General features: G+C 36.1%; 1 protein-coding gene across 1 annotated transcript in view; it reads right to left on the reverse strand.

The window, feature by feature from the left end:
• Window positions 1–372: 372 nt before the first annotated feature.
• The window catches only part of LOC145672356 (endoplasmic reticulum transmembrane helix translocase), an 82,551-nt gene continuing 58,890 nt past the window's right edge, over window positions 373–24,033 (reverse strand). Inside the window, exons 16-22 of the mRNA XM_081741546.1 lie at window positions 21,379–21,429; window positions 16,025–16,163; window positions 11,990–12,186; window positions 8,864–9,006; window positions 6,609–6,723; window positions 4,146–4,289; window positions 373–1,076 (exon numbers count right to left, since the gene is read on the reverse strand). Coding sequence (XP_081597672.1) covers window positions 969–1,076; window positions 4,146–4,289; window positions 6,609–6,723; window positions 8,864–9,006; window positions 11,990–12,186; window positions 16,025–16,163; window positions 21,379–21,429 — 897 coding nt within the window. The 3' untranslated portion in view covers window positions 373–968. The remainder of the gene's footprint in view (window positions 1,077–4,145; window positions 4,290–6,608; window positions 6,724–8,863; window positions 9,007–11,989; window positions 12,187–16,024; window positions 16,164–21,378; window positions 21,430–24,033) is intronic.

A 24,033-nucleotide genomic window follows, 5' to 3' on the forward strand; every position in this document is an offset into this window, starting at 1 on the left:
TTTTTATTTATTTATTTATTTTTTTTTGGCGCTTTCTTTACAACTTCAAACAAAACTTAATGTTCACGCATTGTTCGATATCCATGATGCACAACAGACACGGTAAACACAACCTCACTCTAGAGGCTCTGGACGCTCACTGACAAGTCAGAACGTGTTTCAACTTGACGCTACCAGTCTCAATGGATGAGGCTATCGGACAAAGTACATCAAATGGTTATAGCGTCAGCAGCTGCTGCTGCTTTAAAAAAAAAACGCCGTCTTTTTTGATCACACCTTGTACGATTAATTCTTACATGAGTAAACTATATATATATATATATATATATATATATATATATATTAAAAAAAAGAAAGAAAAGAAGAAAAAGCTGAACTGAAGGGCATAAATCTGTATTTGCTCTAAAAGTTTCCATTCCAGGGAAGTCAACAAAACTTGACATTTTTTTCTGTAATCCTTACAAAAACCATCTTAATTTAATACATACATAATTAACCAGAGACAGTCTCCAGAGATTTCAAGTGAATTTCATTCACCCCCATATGAAGTGAATCTTTCTTCACATGATTTATATATATATACACAACTATTCAACAATATGCACATAAGCACATTATTTTGCATTTTAATCCTTTTATTCTCGAAACTCATTGTTTTTGATTACCACAATAACTGTGCTACACACGACTACGCATCCATACCAGAAAAAAAAAAAAAAAATGTCTGTGAAAAGCACCTTGAACCACAGTTTCTTTGTGTTGTCTTGTTCCCACATTTTCTTGTTTTCTTCAGAGAGAAAGTTCTTGCTTTACGTAATTTCTTCGCATTGTTTTTTGAGAAAGAAATCGTGGCAGAACACAAACACACACACATGTGCATTATGCAAAGTGACCAAACAACGCCACCAGTCCACCACATACTGCGCCTCCATTCTCAAATTTCAGTCAAGTGTTTAGGAGAAGAAAAATCACTGTATATTCAATTTGCCTTCGCCAAAAAGATATAGACATATCCTGTCTACAAGGAATGATAAGACAAAATCTGCCACAAGCACTTGCACCAGAATAACGCGGAACTGAAACAAAAATAAGATGAATTACATCACAACGTACAACATAAGCCAGTTACAAATATTAAAAATATTACAAGAAAGATGTGCGTATAGGAATATATGTATCACCACTACGAAAAGAAACAACCGATACAATCCGCTAGTAAATAGTACGAGGGATGATCAGAAGCTAAGGTTACAAGGCCAATAATTTTGGAGTTTCGTCTCTTAGAGAGAAATGAGAAGTGTACGTTAATTTTAATACATGGAGTTGGCAACCGTGTAGAGTTTCAGCTACCTGCCACCTACGGCTCTAGTTGTAGGTAAACACAAATGGCGACTCGTTTGGAAAACTGATCTTGCGAAAAAGTTCACTCAGTTATTCGATTTCGTGAGTGAAACATGTAACCGCGGCTGAAATTCACCGGCAGCTGGTCCAGGTTTACGAAGAGACTGTAATGTCTCATCTGCATTTCGCAGAATGGTCTCGAAAGTTTGCAGCTGGTACAGAAAACATCGAAAACATAACCGATGAGGAACACAGTAGCCGACCCAGCACAGCATTAACAGATTTGAACACAGCTCGCGTGGAGGAGCTGATTCAGGACAGCAGGATGATCACGTTACGGCTCCAAACGACTTTCATCTGTTCCCGCACTTGAAGGAGCACCTCGGAGCTCCCGCACTTGAAGGAGCTTCGCTTCAGACGAAGAGGTGGAGCATTTCGTGACAACGTGCTGAACACGGAAGAACAGGATTTTCACCAGGAGGGAATCTTCAAACTCATCCCACGGTGCGACAAGTACCTCAACCGATATGGAGACTAGGCGAACTGTTGGCTGTATTGGTTGTATGAAATAATATATACACGTTTCACTGCAAGCTTTGTAACCGTACTTTCTGATCACCCCTCATATATTTTTATATACATTACATAAATAATTTCTTATATATTATTTATTATGGTTTTGGAAATATTCGAGATGTATTAATAAAATAAAACTGATCAAGACACTACGAGTGTAAGATATAAGCTCATTGCCAGTCTTACGTTAGAAATGCGGACAATAGCTCATCAACAGTGGACATAAGCTCAAATGTGGAACGTACATGAAACTACACTTAAGGAGAAAAAAAATCTTAGTGTAGGGTGGAATCGTGGATTTTCCGACCTTGTCAATGAGAGTCACCGATCCTTCTCGAAGGCTCCGAGCAACATAAGAAAGGATAAAGTTGCATCCAGAACAATTATTCTGCAGCATCAATCAGGAACTTTTCCTGCAAAACGTCACAAAAGGAAACATAGAATACTAGGTCAAAAGCTCTTGTTTCTGTGTAGAGAAATCAGATGGTAAAAAGGGCGTCAAGAGCTTTTTGCGAGCTATTGGTCATACTACTATCAGGTTTTCATTTCTGAAGGTGAAATTGTGTATTGTATTCCAATGTGTGTATTTGGAATTCCGTATTATGCACTACTTCGACAAAGTTATGCTGCAATAATGTGTTTTACATTATGGTTAATGTAAATAATGGATTACGAAGTGAAGTTTCAAATTGAGTAATTTAATTTTTGCATTGTATAGCAATTTGTGAATGGGAATTCTATGTATTCAAATTCCGTATTGTGTATTACTTCGATAAAACCATGCTGCAACAGGTATGTTTTATATTATGTTTACTATAAATATTGTATTACGAACTGTGTACTCTCTATCACTATGCAGTAAAAAGCTTCGTACATTTATTTGTTTGATATGCTGTTGTGTGTATAACGTACAGCATGTTCTCCAAATGTTCAAGTGTTTACAGAGTTATCTACAAAACTCGTTGGAGTGGTTCACTCAGCTTCTACGGAGAGATTTTCCACCACGAAGGAATTTTTGGGGGCTCTTTAGCCCCTCTGTAGCGCCATCACTGGTTATTTAGTATAATTAACAGTAATCACTGTTTATTTATATTTATTATTATCCTAGTTATTATTTTATAATACAATTGTATTATTGATGGTGGGCTATGTTCGCGACCTTGTGTAACAGTTTCGGAAGATCAATTCAAGGATAACACCTTAAATGTAAACACAAAGTGAAAAGAGTCACCCTCACTCTTCCCAAAGGCAATAAATTATTTCCCTTTTTTCCATTCACCTGTATCCCTATATACAGTGTTCGAAGTGGAATGAAAGCAAAGGCGGTATGTTTTATTACGATTTTGTCTCGACATACCGGCTATCAAAATATTTAAATGCAGTGAGGGTGTTGTTGTTGTGAGGATATGTGAGGGTATCGCATTTTTATTTACATAATGATTGAAAAGCATTAGAGAACTTCTCTGTAGTAATGGGGAGGGGGGAGCTATGGAGAAACTTCGATCCCCGCCAACAACTTTCTGAAAAAAATAAAAATAAAAATATCCCTTTATGTTGTATTATAGAGAATTATACATGAAAATGCTCAAAACCCGATTGATGATATTAACAATTTTCTGCGGGAAAACTCCCGGTCCCCCAACTCGACTGTGGAGTATTCAAAACCCCCGGAAAGTTCACTCCACAGCAGATAACCCCTAAATCCACCCATGTTCAAAACACAGCATTTATAAGCATTAAGGCAAGAAGACACACACAACAAAGAAATAATTCAATATGGGACATCAAAATATAAACTAGATGAACTTCTTTGAGGACACCTCATTTTAAAAACAAAAGGTAGGGAAAATATAACAAAAATGCCAGTGTTGTCAACTTCGAAATTATTTCTACATAAATAAAATGTTTTTACGTGCAAAGCTATTCGTCAATTACTGTGTATAAAAATGGATTTGTTAAAAGTATTTAGCAACTAGTTTCCAGTGACGGTATGTTTTAATCATTGAAAAACCAGCGACGGTACGCCTTCATCATTGAAAAACCATACCACCGCATACCGCCTCACTTCGACCACTGGCCTATATATAAATAAATAATACTGAGATATTTATATTCGTATCCTATACCTTAACCTCATAAAAAATATGTTACAAAGACGTGTTTAGAAAACCTAATTCTACCTCAATTTTTTCTATGCAAGAATAAAATCTGCAAAAGTAAATACTTACTTCTGAAGGAAATTCAACAATTTCAAACTGCTGAGCCATATCAGGCAACAGACCCATCGCAAGAGCAAGAATTGCTCCCGCAGAGCCCAACACACTGTAGAGAAGTGCTCTATTTTCAGTTAAGGACTCCATAAACGGATGTCCCTGAAACAAAAACATAATTAGCAAATTAAAAATCGAATTTCAAAATATTACAGACATTATTCCTTAAACACAAAAGTAGACAACATTTATTCCATTTTTATTGTGAACCATACACTTCAAGAAAAATACCATGGTTCTCCTGTGTTACGTAAGTTAGGCTTGCGTAATAATAAGCAACCTGAGTTCTGAACTTTTATGCAACGTTCCGCACTCGGTACAAACTTGTTTTACACAGCTCATCCTCGGTCACTTTCTGTAAGCTGTATCCTCAATAGTTTCTGTTTTGTACTCAGGAAATTCTTTTTACCAAAATTAACCTGGAAGTTGATTTTTTATTATATTACCGAACATAGCAAGAAGGTCTACTTGATAATTTAGCTTTATCTATCTTCCAGTCTACAAATGCATTCACTGACGGCTGAAAACTTGACAATTTTTTGCTTGTTTTTTAAGTGAAATACTCATTCATAGTATATTTATATCTTCATGTGTCCGTTCTAGGACATCTTCGTTCGAATTACTATATGTATATGCAGGTTGGGCCATTTCAATTCAAACAACCTTTGAACTTTTAAGGTTGATATAACTATTGATAAAATTCGACGAAAAGGCTATTGTTTGGTATTCTCTGCAACACCACCAGACAAACAGTGTTGCCAACCGGATAAAATATATTTTATAAAATTGCACTACATCTTGTTATCACAGATTTCAAATCTACATATTATTCGAAAACTTACAATACCACATTTATCATTCAGTGTCATAAACTACGGGCGCTATAGTATCGCAAACATCCGTAAACATCCCATTTTGGAGACTTCTACAACAGTAATAACGTAAATGAGACTGACGTGTCAATGTGCATCGGAAGTACTAAGTGCCGAATACTAAGACCATGGTATGATGCTTTTCTAACAAGTAGCAACAAATTTATAAGGTATGGAAAGTTTTACTTTCTTCAAAATTAATTACATGGAAGACGTGCTCAGATAAATCCCACATTCAATCACGTAGATGGTTTACAATAAATGTAAGGATCATAACATCATTTACAATAATTTGACATTCTAATGATGAATATAACTTTGCAACACTGCTTAAAATTATGAAATTGTGAAACCTTGTTGAAGCTGCAGCTAAAAGTTATTGCTGTAATATTATAGAACCACAAGAAAGCAGCATTTTTTTTAAAAAAAATTCCCTCAACAACATCAGTTTAGGTAGTATAGCAATCTCGAATCATGTTTTTCGTATCTCTGGAACGATTTGTTATTGTTATACTTTACACTACACTTTAATCAGACTGAGTTTTCTTTATCTATAACCGTTACCTTACAGGCGCTCCTGCACTTCCTATATCTCAGACACGAGTCAGAAATCTAAACAGAGCGCAAAAACATTCGACATTATGCAAATTGATTTTATATTAATCATTTTACATAAATATTCATGTTTAAAATTATACCGTACTTCTAATACCTAGGGCAGCACCTCATACTACCGTAAAGTAGCTACAGGAACTTTCACCTAATTTAAGGCCTCTACAGCTTACAAATACTATGGAGACTTTTCTAATCAGCGATTCCCGAAAAAATCGATGAATAAATAATAATCTATTGTACAATCCTTGCTTCATTCTCCTTTGAATCCTACACTGGCACGGATACTCTAATTAGCCCAGCAATCACTACATTTCTCAACATCATGTGAGAAGATCTGTCTACGTATTTCTTCTTCAATGCAAACGGGAACTAATTTGATATGTATCTGTTGCCAAAACAAAGAAAAAGAAGACTGAAAGTGCCGAAATAAAGAAAAATTATATTTTTCTTTTCTTTTTTATTTTTTTAATTATTGAAGATTTCATCGTGTAATTTATTTAAAATGGCAAAAACTATACATCGAATTACTTCTTCGTCATCCTCGCTTACAACATGATATGGATTTTTTTTCTCGATTTGGGTTGGTTTTAATAAGTTTCCTTTATCTAGTAATAACAAGTCTTATCTCTTTAAAAAAATCCATTGCTACCAACCGTGAACTCAACCTCACCAATACAAAATACAAGTAGTCTAAAGAAAATCTTAGATTTTTACTTAGCCCTTTATTCACTTACAGCTGATACTAATTTGTACATAATTCCTCAAATTGTTTCTACATCTCATAGTTTTTGAGTTATAGTTAGATTGACTTAATTCCTCAAATTGTTTCTACATCTCATAGTTTTTGAGTTATAGTTAGATTGACTTTTATTTTCCTACGTATCTGGCAGCTTTTATACCTGAAAGAATAGGTTACTCGACCACTATTACTTACCCTGTAATTGATGGCGAACGTTGACACCTGGAGGGCCATAGAAATTATGTACACAGTACTGTTTAACAAACTAGGCTCAAATTCTTCTTCTTCCAAATCAACTGGTTTTGTTTCCCTACGGATAAAAAATCCAAAAATTTATCGATTAGCAAAGTCATATTACATAAATATTCTTATAAATAAAAACTGTTTATTCTTTGTTTTACTTTCTTTCTTTCTTCATTTCATTGCAAAGCATTTCCACTGCAGATAGTAAATATTATAAAATTTACCTTATTTTGGCTTGCACTGTGATATGCACAGCTTAATCTTCGAGACAAGTATATGGCTATTGGCAGGATCAACCAGGAACAGTTCATAAGGTAGATATTTGAAAGATGTGTCGCCGGCACAAAGTTATTCAGAGCCGCCAAGGCTTTAATCTAATAAAATTATTCTTTCCATTGCTCGGCGAGATTCTAGTTGCATGTATTAGCTCTAGAAATACTACAGTTATCCAAATAGGGTACGTACGATCTAAAGAAACAAAACTAATTTAATGAGCCATTCGCGGTTTCACCTTGTTTCGACTTGCACTGAGACATGCATGGCTTAATCTGAGGCATGATGAATATGACTACTGGCAGGATCAACTAGGGAACAGTTGATGCTTTACTACAGAATTCAAAGAAATTTGCGAGGCCTGTTATTGCTATAAAACATCTTAGTATTAAAAATATAAAGAAGGAAAGAAGAATAAAATAAAAGAGGAAAATCTTCATCACTGTCTTTCACATAGGATATTCTAATAAGCGTATGCTTTATATATACTTTCAGTTTTTTCTTTCTTTTTAATGAGATTTTGCTTTTTACGCAGCAATTTTTATACAAATTTAAATGTGCATAGCAATTTATTATTTTTGTATAGCATTTTCGGCAGGAATGGAAATAGAAATTACTTATTTTACTGTTTTACGTAGACATGGTATAATAAACAACTCCTGTATATAATAATAATAATGATAATGAGACAAAATACATGAAAAGTAATGACTTTGTTTAAGTACTAACTTTGTCATTCTACAGATTGCTTAAGAGATTATCTGTTTTAAATATGCCCATATGGAACTTCTTATTAAATGTTGAATCCGTATTGTCAACAAACGGGAATTATGCAGCCCACTAAGCAAACCTATATTTTTATGACAAAAACAAAGTAACTTGATTTTTCGTAAGTGTTAATTTCCTAACTTATGTTGTACCCACATATTTGGGACGCGAATCAAGTTCGTTTTTCATCAAGCAAACATAGGTTTCTTGGTTGTTTTTATTCTTCTTCTTCAAGGTTGAAGCAGTGATGGTGGAGGTTCAAGAAAGTTTCACAGCTTTGAAGTGTCGGGCAATCATAAAGTTTTCGTTTCTCCTAGGAAGTCTCCAAAAGACATTTACACTCAGATGTCTCAAACATTGGGAGAGCAGTGTTCTTCCCATAGGACCATCAAAACCTGGATACTTCGTTTCAAGACCGACTATTTTACAGTTGAAAATGAGCCCCGGACTAGGCACCATTCAAACTCATCCGATTCAACATGTGATGCATCAATGTCCTGAGGACAGGGGAAAAAATAGCCCAGATATAGAACATCTCACGGGAACGTATCTGGTTCATTATCACCAGTATACTGAACATGTCGAAGCTTTGAGCAAGGTGGCTACCGAAATGTCTCTATAGTGATCAGAAGGAATGAGTTGAAGCGTCCAAGGCAGTTTAGGGTCGGAGACTAATGCTCCGACTCTTTTGGTCCGATTGGTGACTGAGGATAAGCTACAATGACAAAAATTAACTGCAACTATAAATATCACACACCCGTTTCAGGAAAATCGATTTAGACCAGTGATTCCCAGAATGTGTCCTCTGAAATATTCCAATATTTACACTGAAATGACACAATTACGTGGTTTTAGAATCCAATCACTTATGTTAATATAAATATGGAAAGTATAGGTAACTGATCTGGTATCAATCATTGTTTCTCTTTTCAACAGTAATATTAGTCGGAATGTCCACATTTTAACAGAGCTTTTACCTAAGTCTTGACTTTGAAAATAATGAGAAAATCCCAGTCCCTTCGGGAGACGTGAATAGAAAACATTTGGGAAGCACTCAGTCAATGCATAAGTTACTTCTCCAGACGAAGATAAGAGAACTGTGCTACTGTTAATTCTAACTATTTAAAATAAAATGTTTAAAATAACTGGAGAAAAAGAATTCTTACCTTTTAGGTGATCTCATGGTTGCCTGTTGTACAAGAAATATGAGGCAAGCAAAATGAACTAGAAACTGTAACATCACTGTTAATATTGTGTATAAATTAAATATATTTGGCAACGGTCTTTGTCTGGACAACGTTTTAAGAGGCTGTAAAATAAAATAAAAGCTTTCAGTTAGTTACTGAGAGAGGGGTAACAACGGTAGTAAGGAAACATATTTCTAAATGTCAATTCTAATGCAAGTATTACCAGAAATAATCATAAATGACTATCCGACACCTGCTACTTGCAGGTTTTATGAATATTTTAAAGAACTGCAATTTTAGTACATTGGCATCTACACAGTACGGGAGAGAAATAGTGCTTGGGGGAAGTTGAATTCATGACTACCAACCGTCAATTCTACAGTAAACAAATAAGAGGGTCATTTAACTCGAACTGGCAACACGGCTACGATTGGAATGTCGTGTGGGAAGGAGACAAATGACGAACGTAGTGTGTTCCGTGGATGTGTACGAGTCAGTTCAACACTGCTGCGGTCCCATATTACGGTGTGTGCAGACATTGTTAAAGTGATTGTTGTGTTAAATACTGCCCTAACGCAATGTTCTCGCGTGCAGAACAGCGTGTATTTATCAAATTCCGGATAGCACGAGGGCGAAATACTAGGACGATTCACAGGGGATTAGTAGAGGCCTGTGGTGAAGCTGCTCTACCGTATCGGACAGTGGCGAGATAGGTTGCAGCATTTCAGGCGGGACGACAGTCAACAGGCAAAATGCACGGTGGAGGGCATATGCGCATGGCTACGGACGAAATTTATCTTGCAAGACTACGGACACTGCTTGACAGTGATCGGCGCTGGATTTGTAGTGAATTGGCGCAGGAGCTGCACATTTCTTCCGGATCAGTGTTCCGCAAGCTAACACAAGATCTTGGCATGCGAAAAATTGCAGCCAGATGGGTACCCCATGCTCTGACCGAGGTTTAAAAGTGGCATAGGTAGGAATGTGCGTGCCTACACCTCCAATGTTACAATGAGGAAGGCGATGACTTCTTGCACCGCATTATAGCAAGTGACGAAACGTGGGGAAGATCCTACGAGCCTGAATTGAAACGTCAGTCGAGTGAATGGCGCCACCCAGAATCTCCACGACCGAAAAAGCTTAGGCAAGAGCCAGCAAACGTGAAGGTTATGATAATAATGTCATACGACCACGAAGGCATTATCTTGTCACATCAAGTTCCACCGGGCGTTAACGTCAATACTGCATACTATGCTTCATACTTCAGTCACCATTTGCGACCAGCATTGCGGCACAAACGTCCACACCTCCTGAAGTCTGGATCAATTCTCCTACACGACAATTCCAAATGCGATACAGCCCATTCCATACAGACTCTGTTACGACGATGGAGTTGGGACGTATTGAAGCACCCGCCATACTCCCCGTAAATGAGCTCCTGCAATTTTGATCCTTTCCCAAAAATGAAAGAACCTCTCAGGGACAAACGTTTCAGACATTCCTAGCATTGTTCGTGCCTTTAGGGCGCTCTGTCAACACCCTCCCACAACGTGGGGCTTTGACAGGTATTGAACGGTTACCAGACATCTGGCGAAGGATTCAACAGGCTGGCAGAGACTACATCGAAGGACTAAGCTTCTTGAGGTGAGTGATTCACTACATTCCATTTCACAATTATGTTGCCAGTTCGAGTTAAATGACCCTCGTATATCAACAATTATGACCAAAAATACAAAACAGAATACAAGTACAAGACAAGATTGTTAACCTACTTTATGACGGATACTTCGTGTTGTAATTTTTTCCCCTTCTTGTCCGTAGTTTCTAGATAACTTACATGAAATATATCTATTACAGTCATTAACGTACGTGATTCTTTGTCTTGTTCTAAAACTGGAAACCTATGTGCTGGACAATTGCTGTTTCAAAGCTTTTTACTAGTGTTTGGTCATTTAACAATGTTTAAAATTTTTGTTCTTTGTTCACAAGTGAAAGCGGTAAAATAGTATCTTATTTTAAAACGTAAATCTTAGTGAATCTCTTTCGTAACTGTTCTATCTTGAGAGAGTACTTCTGCTACAGCGTTCTACGCTACAGATGCATACTCTTGATTTTGACCTAACTAAACCTTCCACAACGAAATATACGTGCCAGTATTCTTAAAATTGTTGTATTGGATTAAAAGAAAACCTAAAAGTTTCGAAGCATCTCTATATATTAACTTTACGAACAAAAATTTTTCGTCCAATGTTTCTTTGAAGTCTTTTACCTGTTTACTTTTTTGTTTACTTTTTTCTAGATTTATACAGTATCTAGCTATTTTTTTATGTATTTCGTAACTAAAACAAAAGAAAAAGTTAGAATTGGAGAAACTTAACCTTCTAAAATTTTGGAAAAGTTAAAATTTGAAGGAGCATAGAAGTATTCTGAAATTTTGAAAGTAAAAGGAAATAGTCAGGTACAAGTTTTGCTCAAGTTATTTTACAACTAACAATATAAAACATGAACATGATGATCATGATGCTTAATGATACAACATGATGGACTCAATATCAATAAATACCAGAAACTTCGAAGGTAAGTACTTTTATAAATATCCTCTTGAAAACAAACATAAAATTTCCGGGATCCGAATTTTAGACTAATTAAAATTCTGAAACAGTTAGAAACAAGTTTGAATCTTATTATATATATATATATATATATATAAGAAACCTTTCACTAAACGTAACCACCAGAAATTTAAATATTGTTTGGGATGAAACTATAGAAATTTTACAAATCTCATAAAATTGCACATTTTAATTTTTCAAACTTGTTTTAATTCAAAATAGCATGAATACATGCGCTCTTAAAAGCAAACAGTTACCTGCTGACAACAATTACTAGTTGGTCAGTTCCTGGTTTGCATTATGATGCATTTCTGAACCACAAAGAAAAATTTAGTACTGCACTTCGTAGTATATTTTAAGGTCGAGGACATGTTCTTCAAATAATAATGGTAATTCTACGAAATTGTTTGTGTGGAAACTTAACACAGACATACGCACATAGTAAAATCAATTTCTATTTTACTTAATGACAATACAGAGAACAATTTCTTACCTTTGACCGTGATATGAAAAGAAAGCAGGCGGCTAACAAAAGACCTTGTAGCGTTGCTTGCATATCACTAAATTTAATTCCGTCTAAGTACAATACTGATTGACTGTAAGCTAGTATTAAGGCATTTAACGCTAGGATCTTGAACATTTGAAGAGTTGTTACCAAAGTACATCTTCCTTGTTTTACTACATGACAAACTGAAAAAAGAAATACACATCTACTTTAAACTATTGTTCAAATTAAACAATGTAAACAGACGTTGACTTATGATGAAATATCAGTATTTCAACATCGAAAATAATGTTCCTTGTACTTTTAAGAATAACACAATATTTAAAATTATAGATACAAGAAGTAATACTAATTATCTAAACATCCTGTATATATCCTCAGAAAACGGAAAACATTATGAATTTGGTTTTACAGATTTGCAAAATATATGAAACCAACAAATACGGCAGAGCTTGTAAATAAACTACACTAAAACTGAGCTTAGCTTGGAAACGCGAAACTGAGTTTACCAACAACGCGTGTGCAATACGCAAATTGCAATTGAAAATTAGTACTGCACTTCATAGTATTTTTTTAACGTCGCACATTAAGATTAATCTACGCTATTCCCCAAAGAATGCTCGACCCTTGATATTACGTGTGTATTAACTGACTGTGTTAGAAGTAACAGTCCTTAACTTCAGGTTTTGCTGTTGGCGTATGAATTCGCTTTATGAGTTATTATACTTTCTGAGCTAATGAAGCAGACCACATGCGACTGAATGATAATCTGGTCGCTTACTCCGTTCAATGTGTCGTTTTCAATCTATACCATTACTTAAAAACAGTCTGTTTGTTTCTTTCTTTCTGTTTATCTAGAACTGTATTTTAGAATTTTTTGTGCATTTCTTTTTTTATTTCATTGTTGACTACTAGCAAAAAATAAATTACAAAAATAAATAAATAAAATAGATTTCTGAATTTCACCGTCGTCACACTATACATCGTGTCAAGATGAAATCTGAAGGTACTTTTTGGAAAAGACTGAACGAAAATGAATAATATAGTTTATAGTAACAATTTGGCCTAAACGCACAGTTAAATACACGGAAGGGAGAATTTACATAAGTACAATTTCAATAACCATATAAAGGAATATTTAGTAAAAATTTAACGTGAATTTTATTGAATCAAGGAGCAATTTGTCAATCATTATTCCCGTTTTTTGGAAGTGGGTTCTAAGCTGTTTATCGTCTACAATTTATACAACAAAAACAATATTGACATTTTAAAAATATTGTGTCTCGTGTTTACAAAATACTTTGGAGTACAATATTTCAGAACTGTAAAAAATATTTGAAATATATATATATATATATATATATATATATATATATATCCTCCTCTAATTTACCAGCTTATGAATTATCACGTTATCGATTGGGAACATAAATTTCAGTTAAAATCGGTCTCTCGAAAGCACTGATTATTTCGTTTTATAATAATTAGCAATTAAGGATCTGACCCCTAAAACTAACTAACTCTATGGCCTATGGAACCCGGAGGTTCAATGTCGCGTTCACAAATGCTCTCTATGACTTCCATCCTTAGCCAACTGGATCCAGTTTCTACTTTGTATTCCTACTTCTGCGAGATCCATCTTAATATTGTCCTTCCATCTGCGCCTAGGTCTTCCTAATGGTCGTTTTCCCATTGGTCTTCTAGTCAGGACTTTGAAAGCGTTTCTACTTTCTGTCATCCTAGCTACATGACCTGACCACCTAAGCCTAGACTTGATGACCCTAACAATGTTTGGTAAAGAGTATAAATTATATAGTTTCTCGTTATGAAGTTTCCGCCATTCCCGTTCCTCTTGGGTCCGAATATTCGTCTCAGGATCTTGTTCTCAAATACTTTCAGTCTATGTTCTTCCCTCAGAGTAAGCGACCATGTTTCGCAACCAAACAGAACAACAGGCATGATTATCGTTTTATGTATTTTAACCTTCAATTCCTCGACAGAATTCGCGACAACAAGAGATTTTGAACTGAATAATAATACGAATTCCCTGCTTTTAATCGACATTTAATTTCTTCGTGAATATGATTTTCGCAAATTAATACTGATCCTAGATATTTAAAACTATCCACTTTATCGAAAGTATTATTTAATATTTTAGCGCATGCATAATTTGCCTTATTACGGTCCCTACGCACTTCCATGTATTTAGTTTTCTCTGCATTTACTTCTAAATCCAAGTCACTGCAAGCGTTTAATAGGACCCTGCATTTCTTTCTATTGTTCTCCTATCATCCATTATTAAATTTACATTATCAGCATACGCCATAACCTGGTGAACACCGTTCATCTGTAATGACGTTGTACACTGTTTCTCTCCTAACCGAGACGTAAGCCTTTCTAAAATCAATAAATAGTTGATGTACCGGGGTATCGTATTCCCATTTCTTTTCGAGTATTTGGCGAATGGTAAATATTTGGTCGATTTCGTCTCAATCCGCACTGATAGTCTCCAATAATTTTATCTGTGTATGGGGTCAATCTTGCTAATAGTGTGTTTGAAAGGATTTTATAGGATGTTGACAGAAGAGAAATGCCTCGATAATTATTAGAGTCAGTTTTGTCGCCTTTCTTGTGAATTGGAACAGTTATTGATTCATTACATTCTTGTGGCAATTTTTCCTTGTTCCAGATAAGGAGAACGAGTTTGTGTATCTTGTTCCACAATTTTTCGCCTCCAGTTAAAATTAACTCAGCCGGAATATAGTCTACACCCGGAGATTTGTGTTTCTTTAATTTCTTTATAGCATTTTCTACTTCTATTCGGTTGGGTTTTGGTATATACGGTCCTGCGGTGTGTATCTCCCTTTCTCCACGCATATTACTTTTTGGCGTGTGTTAAGCAAATCGTCAAAGAAATCTTTCCATCTATTGAAGATTCTATCTGTATCCGTGAGAACTGTTCAATCAGCTTTCTTTAATATATAAGCACGAGGTTGACAGCCTTTCTTAAATTCGTTGATTCCCTTATACATGTCCCGAATATTTTTATTTTTACTATTATCTTCAAGTTCCTTAATTTTAGCTTTCAAAAATCGTGTTTCTTTGTTCTAAAATTTTCCCGCCTGATGTCTACGAAATTTTGTGTAGTTATTTCATTCGGATTTTGTAGCCAACGTAATTTTGCCTGTTTTCTCTTTGCTAGTTTAATACATTCCTGGTCGAACCATGGTTTGTTCCTAAGTATTTCCGTTTGTCCTTTTTTTTTTTCTGAAATTTTACTGCTGTCTCTGATTTCAATCCAAGTATCCTCAACACTAGTGCACTCCGAATCTTCTAAAGCCGAGAATCTGTTCGAAACTTTAATCTGGTATTCTTCTCTTACCTGCTCTCTTCTAATTTCTTTAGATTAAATCTCTCCGTTTTCAGGCATTGAATATTACCTTTGTTCAACGATAATCTCTCTCTTATTATCGCTGCTACCAGGTAGTGATCAGTGGCACAATCAGCTCCTCTAAACGACCGGACATCAATTATGCTCGATTCTCTTCTTCTATCTACTAAAACGTGATCAATTTGATTATGTGTTTTTCCGTCTGGTGAGGTCCAAGTGTATTTATGAATCGCGATGTGGGAATTTTGTTCTCTTCACGATAAGGCTTTTGGATGATGCAAAATTCACGAGTCCAACACCGTTGTCGTTACTTTCATTATGTAGACTTTCGTTTCCTATAATCGGTTTTAAAATATCCTCTCGTCCTACCTTCGCATTGAAATACCCTAATAGAATTTTCATATGGTATCGCGGGAGTTGGTCAAATATCCGTTCCACTTAAGGATTTGACAAAAAACACCCTACCACTTGAACAATAGCTATCTCATATTAATCATTTATACATATATGTACATTTAATACAATACATATATTTTACTACACTCATATTAATATAGAATTGTAGAAAAAAAACTAGATTTGAGTATAGTATAGAGCGACTAGAATAGAACAGGAATTACTGAACTACTTACTGCATTGAATCGACGACAATTTGGATGTAAACGGTGCAGCTATACTTGCATCACCCAATTTTACTATTTGTGCTTGATCCTGTTCTTCGATTTCTCTTAAGATTTTCTGCAAATGACTATGAGCTTGGTTGTGGAAATTCTGAAAATATGCAAAATATCGCCATAAAAGTTAATTTCCAAGTACAATTTTAAAACGTTTATATACATATCTAGTAATACGTAGGCTTGTTTCAACAAGAACTCTTCATTAAATGGAGAGCTCCTACGTGGCCTTTGGCGTGGGAGACCCGGGTTCGATTCCCGGCGGGAGCTCATGTGGTTCGGATTCCACGTTAATCAGTAGGTCCACGTCTCATATAGCCTCGCTGCTGAAAGGGACGCTAAACTGAAATCAACTCAACTCAACTCTTCATTAAATGGCTGGTGATTTACGTCGTATTATTTTATTTACAACTGTTCCCAACAATCGATTCGTTAGTTTCTTTATTAGCTTCCTCACGCAATATTTATACTCAGAATTGTGATGTGTTAATGCATGCCTGAGGAAACTGCAGAGTACCTAGCGAAATGATTGCCGGAGAAATAGATACCATAAAAATAAACCCAACGAAAATTCTTGCCCTTTCAAAATATAGTTATTTAATTATGAAAATGAATTCACATAATTGTTGTGGAAGTGTCAACATATATTAAACTGTATAGTGACGTTTGAAAATAGCTTTCCTACTATGAAAAGTACTTTTTTAACCCTCCATCGCACGCGTGGTCAATTGTAACATCAAGGCACGCGCGCGGAGTCTCACTCCACAATATTTATTTATAGGCCTATATCTTAATTTTAATGTGTATTTTGTTTTGAAGCGATATTAAACTGTTTCATATTTTGTTTGCACCGTTTTGACAATTGCGCATGTATATTTTATAGCACAAACTCTTTTAACAGTTCTAAGAAAACTAAAATTTCTCTATCCGCGGAGTGTGACTCCGCGGCGCGTGCGACGGCGGATTAATACATTTCAAATGTTAACCAATTAAGAATATTGTCTTAAAGAAAACTCTATTTCTTATTGATTTACAAGTAAATGTTCGTTCTAAAGTCCGTTGATTCATTCATTTTTTTGAAACATCAATTTTGAGCGTGATATTACTGTATAGATACAATGTACAATTACATATACCTAGGTACTATTCTGAACACAATAAGATTAAGAGAAAAGAAATATTATGTGCTGAATTTCAGAGCCTAATTCAACTGCAAATGACGATTAGAAGTTGTTAAGATCACACGACTTAACAAGAATCTCAGAATACTTCGATAAAGTCTTGAAATGGAATTTGTATTAAACAGAGTGGTCTACGCATTTGATTATCTATTTGGTCTAGGAATTAATTTTTGCGGTTGGTACGCACACATTGAAGCTGTAGTACAAACACAAAATACATAAATACCTTAAGAAAAATATTGTCCATCGCTAGCCACCACTTTCGCCCATCTGTCAGGCAATGTACGGATTCCGTGGCGAAAGAAGTCCTCATCCTTGGAAGCGATCCAGTCAGAGACCCATGTTTCGATATCTTCTGAAGAAGTAAACCGCTGTCCAATCAAATCGTTGTTCATGCAATCGAACAAGTAGTAGTCCGAAGGAGCAACGTCTGGTGAATACGGCGGGTGGGGTAAAACTTCCCATCCGACACTTTTTAAATAGGTTTTGACCGGTTTTGCGACATGTGGGCGAGCGTTATCATGTTGAACAATAAGTTTATCATGTCTGTTCTCCCATTCTGGTCGTGTTCTGGCCAGAGCTTGCTTCAAACGCATTAATTGTCGTCGATAACGTTCTCCATTCATAGTTTCACCCGGTTGCAGCAGCTCATAGTACACCACACCTTTCATATCCCACCATATGCAAAGCATAACCTTTGCACAGTGAATATCTCGTTTTGGTTGTGATGCACCTGGTTCACCTGGTTTCACCCAGGCCTTTTTTCGTTTAGGGTTCTCGTAATGGATCCACTTCTCATCACCCGTAATAATTCGATGCAGAAACCCCTTTCTGCTCTGTCGTTGAAGCAGCAATTCGCAAATGGTTTTTCGTCTTTCAACGTCTCTGTCTTTCAATTCATGTGGAACCCAATGTGACATCTTTTGAATCATTCCCATGGCTTTCAAGCGTTTGGAGACTGTTGTTTGATCAACGCCTAATGCTGCTGCAAGTTGTTCCTGCGTTTGACACGAATCCTGCTCGAGCAATGCTGTCAATTCTTCGTCTTGAAATTTTTTTGGCTGTCCAGCTCGCTCTTGGTCTGCCAAGCCGAAATCACCACTTCTAAACCGTGCAAACCACTTCTGACACGTTCGCTCAGCTAGAGCATGGTCACCATACACTTCCACCAAAATACGATGACTTTCAGTCGCACTTTTCTGCATGTTAAAGTAATGCAGCAGGACACCCCGCAAAAACACTTTATCAGGCACAAATTGCGCCATGTTCACTTAACTACAAACTGGTGTTGTTGACGCTTTAATCCACTGCCCTATACTACGAACGATACGCGATGACAGGGGTTTGCAACACATGTGTGGATACACGGAACTGTGGGACGCTCCGTTCGTTGCGCCATCTCTTGTCCACCCGCACGAATTAATTCCTAGACCAAATAGCTATTTAACTGCACAGATAAACTAACTAAAGAAATGAAGAAAAATATGTTCTCTCATATTTCGAAGTTGATTTACAATCGAATGTCTTTCAATTGCATTGTAAGTATTTTTGAGTGTTCTGTTCCACGCCTCTATCCTTAAGGATGAGAAATGTATGAAAAATACATGGTGGAACGACAATATATAAATACCCATACCGTGAGCGGAATTCGGACTCATGGCAGGCGAGTCTCGCCATCAGAAGCCAAATGCCTGAGAGCGCTCGAATATCTCAGCCTGGTTGGATGTCTTCAAACTCTCTTCCTCTAATGACACGGACATCTCAAGGCACGGGCATATTGGCAATGTCCTTTGTCTGCCTAGCGGCCTTATTCTTAATTTATGTACTATTTATAAATCCAATTATATCTCTGCAAAGAATATTCAGTTGGTTTGTGTTGACTAGTTGAAGAGTTCGCTGAAGAACGATCAGCGAAAGTTTCATTAAAACCGGTTCTGTTTATTTGATTTAAATAAATAAATATACAATATACACCCATACACTAGTATCCTCTAGGGCTTTATGTATTAATAAATTAAACTAACTTCTGACGCAACAGCCCTTGTGAAGATATGTACTGAGCATGGCTCTCCTTGCCGTTAATGCTGGCTTTCTAAACCACAGTTCGCTACTTCTTTCTTCCTAGTGGCTCCCCAATTGACTATACAACGTTAGGTGGACACCAAATAACAACACCATCTGGTGAGTACAAACGGTCACTCAACTTTCCTTGACCAGACCTGGTACTACATGGTTTTTGCTGATCTCATGAATATATGCAAGGAGAGCCATGCTCAGTACATATCCTCACAAGGGCTGTTGCGTCAGAAGTTAGTTTAATTTATTAATACATAAAGCCCTAGAGGATACTAGTGTATGGGTGTATACCAGTGCCGCGAGGATGTTGGCATATAGGCATATATTAATGAATATGTGTATGAACTTTTGACTTACAATAAATTGTTCAAAATTTTTCATTGACTAATCTTCATGTTGCAGAACGTTTATCGTTTACTCATTTTTACTGTTGTAAATGACTGGGTACGTAGATGTCTTAGTACATTACTCTGCCAAGGAGATTTCATAATTTCTAAAAAACCTACTCCAATAGATCGCCACAATAATGTGGGGCATAATCTGTGATGGATCCCTGAATTACCCTAACGATAGAAGCAGCTAAGCATACAGTATTAAATACTGGTTAATACAGAGGCTGTTAATTTTACTTGTAAACATTTCAGAACAGTCTATATATACACTCTGTTTCAAAAAGAATATATGTATTTCTAATGAATATATTTATTAAACTTTAGGACATACGAATATGAAATTTTACACACATATTTACGAACCTCTCAAGTTCAAATTACAGTTCAAAGTTCAAATTACAGCTGTTCAATATGTCCTCCATCAGCGATAAGAACAATATCACATCGATACTCAAATTCCTCCCATACTCGGGCAAGCATGTCCTGCGTCACTGATGTTATAGCAGTACGAATCCCGTTCTTTAACTCTTCCAGGTTATGTGGGAGTGGTGTACATAAACGTTGTCTTTAACGAAACCCCACAAGTCACAGGGTGAAAATCCGGTGACCGTGGAGGCCAGCTGAGATATGCTAAGTCACCAGCTCCTTGACGCCCAATCCAACGGTTCGGTAGAGTTTCATTCATATATTCACGCACTTGGCGACTCCGATGAGGAGGTGCCCCGTCTTGTTGAAAAATGAAGTTGTATCCGTGCAGCCTCGGAAACAACCAGTTTTGTAACATAGCGAGATACTACTAACTGTTAACTGTGTTTCCATGAAAGAAGAATGGGCAGTAAACAGATGATCAGGATATCGCACAAAACACATTGATCTTGGGCGAATCTCGTACATGTTCAATGACTGCATGTGGGTTCTGTAGGCCCCAAATTCGAACATTTTGTTTGTTTACCTGACCACTAACACGGAAAGTCGCTTCATCACTGAACACGGTGCGTTGTGCAAAAGTGTTATCATTGTCAATAGCATCCTGAATCTCGTTAAAAAATACCACACGTTTGCATTTGTCATCAGGAATCAGAGCTTGTAACAGCTGTAACTTGGCTTCATAACCAACCGACGTCTCAAAACACGCCAAATTGTTGTTGTCGGCACTTGTAACTCCTGACTGGCACGACGAGTTGATTTTGAAGGTCTACGCTGGAAAGCAGTTTGAATTCGTGCAACATTTTCTTCAGGAACACGAGGGCGGCCAGGACTCTTTTCCTTACATACACATCCTGTATCTACAAACTGTCGATACCATCTGCGAATGTTCCACCCATTCGGAGGATCAATTTGGTACCTTAACCTGAAACGTCTTTGCACTGTAATCACGGAATTGCACTTCGCAAACTCGAGAACACAAAAGTGTTTCTGCTGCGGAGTAGCCATTTTCAACATATGACGGTTACCAAGCAAAACAGAGGACAACTGACATCTAGCGGCTATTAATATAAACTAAACTATGTATTCGTTTCTCCAATAGCCGAGCCGAGGCGCAGCGATCGATAGTTTGGACAAAATAATTCTTCGTAATACGTATATTCTTTTTGAAACAGGCTGTATGAGACAAACTGTTTTATTTTTAAAATGTCACATAAAAGAAAATCATTAGAAATACCTTTTCTTCATTCATGTGCCTTCCTTTGCCTTTGCTTGGACCACTATGCGCCTACAACGAAGTAAACATGTACTGATTATTACATTACATAAATAAATTGTAAAAGAAACCAGAAAATGCATAATAAACAACCGTGTCAAAATAACTATGACACTCGCTGTTCTACATTTCAGTTTGTACTAGTGATAAATGTGGTAAAGACTTCTTGCACCTTTCCTAACTTATTACAATCAGAGTAACATAACAAATGAAATTTTTAAGTTTTACGTCCCACAGTTATTCTGTGTACGCTAAAGGAGATGGTAATGATGAGAAATGAATGAAATGAAATGGGAGGAAACGGAAAACCCCCGAGAAACCCACGCACACGGTGTTTGTCCACCACAAAGCCAATGGCGCGAACTGGGATCGAACCAAGTACCCCACGCACCAGCCACCGCGACTCCCTCAGAGTAATAAAACATATTGGTGTAAGGTATCCGTTGTAGCTTTACTGTAAGATCTAAAACAAGAAACGTAAACTCAACAGTGTGCGATATGATTCGGGTCTTGCAATAAACTGTGGTATTCATATAAACTTTTATATATAAGATTTCATATATTTTAAATAAAAAAACACACTTTAACAACAAATTTCAGAAACGTCTCTGTTGTGTGACACAACCAATAATAATTCAGTATAATTCGGAATTTATAACCAATAATATTCAGACATTATACCGACAATTTAGTATAGGCAACAAAGAAAAATGTACTCTGCTATTGTCATTTCCATGCGTGACTGAGCGTTTTTTTCTTTTTTCTTTTGACTTTAAAAGTATTAGATTTCTAAAAGCAACAAAAACATTGTAGCGAAAAAGTAAAATTCATCTTTCCTTGAGAATCATTATACAGTTGTTTCTTAACACTGTTAAACTGATTGGTCGTTATATTTAACTTACTTTAAATCCTGATTCCTGAAAATTTCTTGCATTTCCAAGCTTTCGGTTCTCTCCTGGAGCCTTGTTCACGGAGGATAAAACTAGGAGTACTAAGGAAATATAAAGGAATGGACTCACTCAGATAAAGTAATATACAAAACACTTTTGTTGATTGCTGTTGGTCACACGTCAAATGGTAGTGCAGCAAGCTATCGGCCAGGGAAGGTCTGAAAGCTTGGGAATGCAAGGAATTTTTAGGATTCAGAGTCCTATTTATAAATGGCAAATGTGTAAGTGTCATACTAATTCACGTAAATAGATGTCGCTAACGTGCAGGCAATTTAAAATTACTGTGACAATTGAAAAAAAATGAAATGAAATCTTTGTTTTGCGTTCCACGGTTATGCCGGTTAGGCTAAAGAAGACGGTGATAATGAGAAATGAGTGAAATGGTGGAATGAAGAAAGTGGGAGGAAACGGGAGAACCCCGAGAAAACCCACGCACACGGTGTTTGTCCACCACAAAGTTCACTTGGCGGGGGCTGGGATCGAACCCGGGACCCCAAACACCAGAGGTAAACGCTCTACCACTGAGCCACCGCGGCCCCTACTGTGACAATTGAATTACACAATAAACTATACTGTATCATTTTATTTCTTTCTTTATTTATTTCAAAATAGGATAAGGCCTGTAATGATATTTTCCTACTCTTCAACTACGTGGTTTTTAATATTACAGTCGCAGGATTTGGCCAAGTCGACTGTTGCAATAGTTTTGGTTTAAAGCTAAAAACTGTACTAAATTATATTAACTAAATAACATTCTTTAGTCACAGTACAAGCTGCAACCAAAATGGTGCGAACATATGTCCGAATTTGTCTGCATTAAATGATAAATTGTTACAAAGTAAACAAATGAAATACCATAGATGTGTTGACACCAAGTATGTCCACACATTATGAAACAGTAGTACAATATAAAATAGACCAAAATTAAAATTTGTTTTAAATACGTTGTAAGATGACTGCACTAAACATTTCGTCGATGCCTGGTGCCATAGATTTGAGCGTAAATATTTGTGTATTTCTTAATTAATATCTTTGTATCTCTAAAGTAATATATTGTGACGATTTAATTGCTATTTGTGTTTCTGAAGTAACATATTTTGACGATTTAATTGCTATTTGTGTATTTCTAATACACTGTGACAATTTAATTGTTATTTGTGTACTTCTAATACATTGTGACGATTTAACTGCTCTTTGTGTATTTCTAAAGTAACATATTATGACGATTTAATTGTTATTTGTGTATTTCTAAATACATTGTGACGATTTAATTGCTATTTGTGTATTTCTAAAATAATATATTGTGACGATTTAATTGCCATTTGTGCATTTCTAAAATAATATATGATGATGATTTAATTGCCATTTGTGCATTTCTAAAACAATATATTGTGATGATTTAATTGCAACTGAAAGTGCATTGTTTCAAATTAATTATTTTAGAACGAACAGTGATGATACTGAACATGAACGTGCTTTTTTTTTTTTTACAAGGACTGTAACTGTATTAGAATTAAGCATTAATATTTGAGTAATTCCATATTGGTTGGTGAGCTTCTCAAAAAAATAAACAATTACAGCTTTTCATCAAGCATGATTTTAATGTATGATGTACACTGGGCCGAAGGCTTGGGCGCAACAGCTAGTTTAAAGTAAGTGAAATAAA

This window comes from Thermobia domestica, chromosome 2 (assembly GCF_964235325.1).
Source record: "Thermobia domestica chromosome 2, izTheDome1.hap1.1, whole genome shotgun sequence".
Taxonomy (NCBI): Eukaryota; Metazoa; Arthropoda; class Insecta; order Zygentoma; family Lepismatidae; genus Thermobia; species Thermobia domestica.